The 4,755-nt window shown below is 44.3% G+C and overlaps 1 protein-coding gene across 1 annotated transcript; it reads left to right on the top strand.

The window, feature by feature from the left end:
- Nucleotides 1–907: 907 nt before the first annotated feature.
- cd248a (CD248 molecule, endosialin a) lies at nt 908–4,299 on the top strand. Its single transcript, XM_063470314.1, has one exon. The coding sequence runs from the start codon at nt 1,114–1,116 to the stop codon at nt 3,295–3,297; it is 2,184 nt and encodes a 727-aa protein (XP_063326384.1). The 5' UTR covers nt 908–1,113; the 3' UTR covers nt 3,298–4,299.
- The last annotated feature ends 456 nt before the right edge of the window (nt 4,300–4,755 follow it).

The following is a 4,755-nucleotide window of genomic DNA, read 5'->3' on the forward strand; positions in this document are numbered from 1 at the left end:
GTGATTTAGCGCTGTGTAAATAAAACAGAATTGAGCTGCATGATGTCAGAATTGCCACATTATAATTAAGAATAAATAACTGAGAATTATTTAATTATCAACAAACTCACATGTACATGAAAATACATGAATAAAAGCATTGGTATTGTGGAGCTGAACTCTGTGGAATCAAATTTGATTTCACAGGTTGGATTCACACAACAGGCATCTCAGCACACGTTACATTGTAAAGTCGGGACCTCACAGCTCCATAGAATGAAAACGATTAATTTCTTATGAGCAAGCCCTCAGTAAAAGTAGGTAAAACGCTCCCTTTGCACAGAAGGAAAGTTTCAGAAGAACTGAAAAGGAAAGATTGGTGCCAAAAGACAATCATAAACACTAAACATGTTGAAAGGCAAGAGACATAATGGAAGTGGCAGACATGTTAATGTGTTATCAAAATCATATTAGAAGGTTTCAGAAAGTGGAATATATAGAAGAGAAGACAGAATATGTTTGATGTATTTCTGGGAAGAATATTTATTCAAACTATCATTTAATCTTCGTTTGAGATAAGTGTCACAATTTTATCTGTGAATATGAACGTGTTTGGATGTATGAGCGCACACATATCTGTCTGCTTGTACAAATGGCAGAGTACCAACTATGTCCACAGATGGAGCTTATGAAAACCATATGACATACTCTGAAAAAGAAATCAGTTTGCTATTCCTCCCCCAGCTCTGACATGCACATTCACAGGGTCCCCTCTCACCCCTCCCCTTTCAAAAACATATTAATCTCCCTTTAACTCCCTCCCCCTTTGCCCTTCTCCTCATCCTGCTTGTTGCTATAACTCCCTCCTTCTTACTCCTATTTCCTTTTCTCTCCTCCCTCTCTGCTTCCTGAAATCTTGAGACAGTCTGCAAACACTCCAGTGCTGATCTGTTTCAGCAGTATAGAGTGAAGACCACAGAGGGAAAGAAGTTAAAATTCAGGGAGGAAATTTCAGACCAAGACTAAAACATCACATTAAGAAGAATCTTTTAAAGGCAGATGATAAAAGTGTAAAGAGAATCAGGGTGAGAGGCAAGCAGAGAGAGGACATATAAAGCCGGTTTAAAATAAAGAATGGGCTCCCTGGTGAGCAGTGCTTTTCTCTTAACCTCCCTGCTGGCTTTGCTTTTTGGATGTTCTTCAGTCTTGGCCCAGAACCTGAGACAAAGAGATGCACTATGTAACACAGATGGCTGCTTTGTGGTCTATTTTCAACGCAAAACCTTTTTGCAATCATGGAAGGCCTGCAAAGAAAAAGGTGGCAACCTGGCCACCATCAAGCGGAAGGTGGATGCAACCGCTATTGCCACTCTCTTTTCCACTGTGGATCTGCGCCACTCACGCACTACTGTCCAAGTATGGATTGGGCTTCAGCGCCAGCCTCGCCAGTGCACTACCTTGCACCCGCTGCGAGGTTTCTCTTGGACTACTGGTGACCAGGACACAGAGTATACCGACTGGCAGAACCCGGACTCCCCTCACTCGTGTTCAGCGCCTCGCTGTGTATTTATGGGCTACAGCACTGAAGACCAGGACAATAATTTTAAATGGATAGACAGTCCTTGTGCAGTCTCTGCAGATGGGTATCTGTGCCATTATGCCTACGCAGGCATGTGCCCTCCCCTGTGGAGTGAGGGAGAAGGCAATGTTACCTACACCACACCGTTTAACCTTCTAAGCGCACTGCTGACTCATGTACCCGTTGGATCTGTTGCTACCGTACGCTGTCCTTCAGGCACCAAGGAAGAAAAGACGGTTTCATGTATGACGAGGGAAGATGGCTCAGTGGGATGGACCAAAGAATCTCCTCTTTGTTCTCATTTCTCTATATCACACAACCTATGTGACCAGGATAATGGTGGATGTGAGCATTTCTGCATGCCAGATAGTGGTCATTTCTACTGTGAATGTGCTGATGGATACACGCTTGCACCAGATGAACGCACTTGCCTCAATGTAGACGAGTGCCTCAGAGGTCCTTGCAAGCAGATCTGTGTGAACACCCTGGGGACATTTGAATGTCAGTGTCACGAGGGCTATGATAGAAATGATGAGGGTGAGTGTGAGGATATTGACGAGTGTATAAATGACCCGTGTGAACATGCTTGTGAGAACACCCCAGGCTCTCATATCTGCCACTGCCATCTGGGCTATTCCTTAGTACCTGAGGATCCCAGGCAATGCCAGGATATCAATGAGTGCGAGATTCCTGGAACATGCGAGCAGATGTGTGTGAATTATGAAGGTGGTTTTGAGTGCTATTGTAGTGAAGGCTTTGAACTCATGTCTGATAACTATTCATGTGAGAAGAGAGAGGAAGGAGACGACCAATATGCTGTCACTCCTCCTTTTCTTTGGGTCACAGGCCAGGCTGGACCTCTGTATGACTATGACTGGAACCCAGAGCAGCGCCACACTGACTGGCCTACATGGGAGGAGGAATCTCTGGACTGGCTGACAGAGTCCACCAGAGTTTCTGATGTAATTTGGGCCACCAGTTCCCCACTGGAGAAACTGTTCTCTGATTCAGTGCTGGACCTGCTGACACAGGGAGCAGGTAAAGATGAAGAAGAAGCTGTGGACAGAGCTGACTGGTCAAATGGTGGTCAGAGATCTCAGTCTGAGCTGAAGGTTTTGTCAGCAACTGCCTACAATACTCCTCATCTCCTTAGCTCCAGCGCTACTCCAGACCTGTACAAGGAAGATGAGGGTGAAGCTACTACAGCTCTTCCCTTATACCCCACCTCAACAATCTCAGAAGGAGCTTGGAACTGGGGTGCGGATCTCGTTACTTCAAGCAAGATGCCACAGAGTTTTGTCACAGACATGCCTAAAGAGTCCAGTTACCACAAAGAGCCAGAAGGAGAAACACAGAGGAATCTCCTCAGGGAAAACTTTCAGTTCACAGAGGCGGAGTTAAGCAAAGAGGAAATGAACTTTGTGGAATTTACCCCCAGTCAAAACCTGGCCTTTCCCACCGGGCTGGCTTCTTCCCAGCCGCCCCCAACTGAGGACGAGGAAGGTGATGACAGCTCGGATTCTGTCCAGACAAAGGGGAGCACTTGGCTCATGGTGGGACTCTTCATACCCATCTGCATCTTCATTGTGGTAATGGTGGCACTCGGTTTTGTCTACTGCAACCGCTATAGAGTTACGGCACACGATAAGAATGCCGCTGACTGCTACCACTGGATCCCAGGGTCTCACGATAAACAGGGAGCTCCTGACCCCTCAGCAGGGGTGCAGAGCTTTGTTTAAAACTGTGAAGACATTTACATAAACAAAGCCTGTCTCAGAGGGAAAGAATGGTGATGAATGCATCTGGTCCCTCTGACTCTGGACTACGGGACACATTTAAATAACTCTTGACTCTAAACTCATAATGACAGGAGGGAAAGTACAGAGAAAGTCTTTTTGTGAATATGTTTTCTATGTGGTACAGAATACACACACACACACACACACACACACACACACACACACACACACACACACACACACACACACACACACACACACACACACCGTCCTGATTATTGACATGTTTATTCGTTTCAGCATGTCCCAGATGAAGTAATTCCTGCTTATAAAGGTAACTGAGGTATTTGTTTTGTAATGGAATTTGACTCAGTTGCACATCTCTGCTCATAACTGTTACTGTTACCTGTGTTTTATATGTGTGGTTGCCTCAGTCAGCGATGAATGAAGGGAAACTTTACATAAATGTCCAGAAGGAAACATATAGAAACAGAAAAATGCTGAACATAAGTTCGCTGTGTTGGAGCAGAATTGTGGAGCTGCGATAGAACAAAACCCTCTTTTCATGTTTGTTTCTTGTTACCATTTTAAAAATATAATGCTTGTAATAGTTCATTGAAATAATGTCCCACTCCATAAACCCTGTGATCGTTACACAGAGACTGGCTGTAGCAGCTGTTTTGTGACACTGACCTTGTTTGTGAAATGGCCAGCAGTCACCCTTTGTACTGCCGATTCCTGAATGCACTAAAAAAATCTTTTATGGCCACCTTGGATGAAATCCAGCTGTGTACAGACTGCTTTCAGTGCAGCTGCCAATGGAGCTTCCCATTTTTAAATTCCCAAATGACAATGAGATTTCAAGGGATTTGTATCCTGCATTCAAAACTGACTACTAACACGGGAGGAAAGAAGATTGCATAGAGCACTAAAAATACTAATAAAGATAATAATAGTAATCAAATGAAACTAATAAAATGTCGTATGATTTTTATAGATAAACCTGTTCATTCATTCATTCATTCATTTTTATTTATAGAGCGCCAAATCACAACAACAGTCGCCTCAAGGTGCTTTATATTGTACAGTAGACCCTACAATAGTAGATACAGAGAAAAACCCAACAATCAAATGACCCCCTATAAGCACTTTGGCGACAGTGGGAAGGAAAAACTCCCTTTTAACAGGAAGAAACCTCCGGCAGAACCAGGCTCAGGGAGGGGCGGGGCCATCTGCTGTGATTGGTTGGGGTGAGAGAAGGAAGACAGGATAAAGACATGCTGTGGAAGAGAGACAGAGATTAATAACAAGTATGATTCAGTGCAGAGAGGTCTATTAACACATAGTGACTGAAGAAGAAACACCCAGTGCATCATGGGAATCCCCCAGCAGCCTACACGTATTGCAGCATAACTAAGGGAGGATTCAGGGTCACCTGGTCCAGCCCTAACTATATGC

The sequence above is a fragment of the Pelmatolapia mariae genome, linkage group LG3_W (genome assembly GCF_036321145.2).
Source record: "Pelmatolapia mariae isolate MD_Pm_ZW linkage group LG3_W, Pm_UMD_F_2, whole genome shotgun sequence".
Lineage (NCBI taxonomy): Eukaryota > Metazoa > Chordata > Actinopteri > Cichliformes > Cichlidae > Pelmatolapia > Pelmatolapia mariae.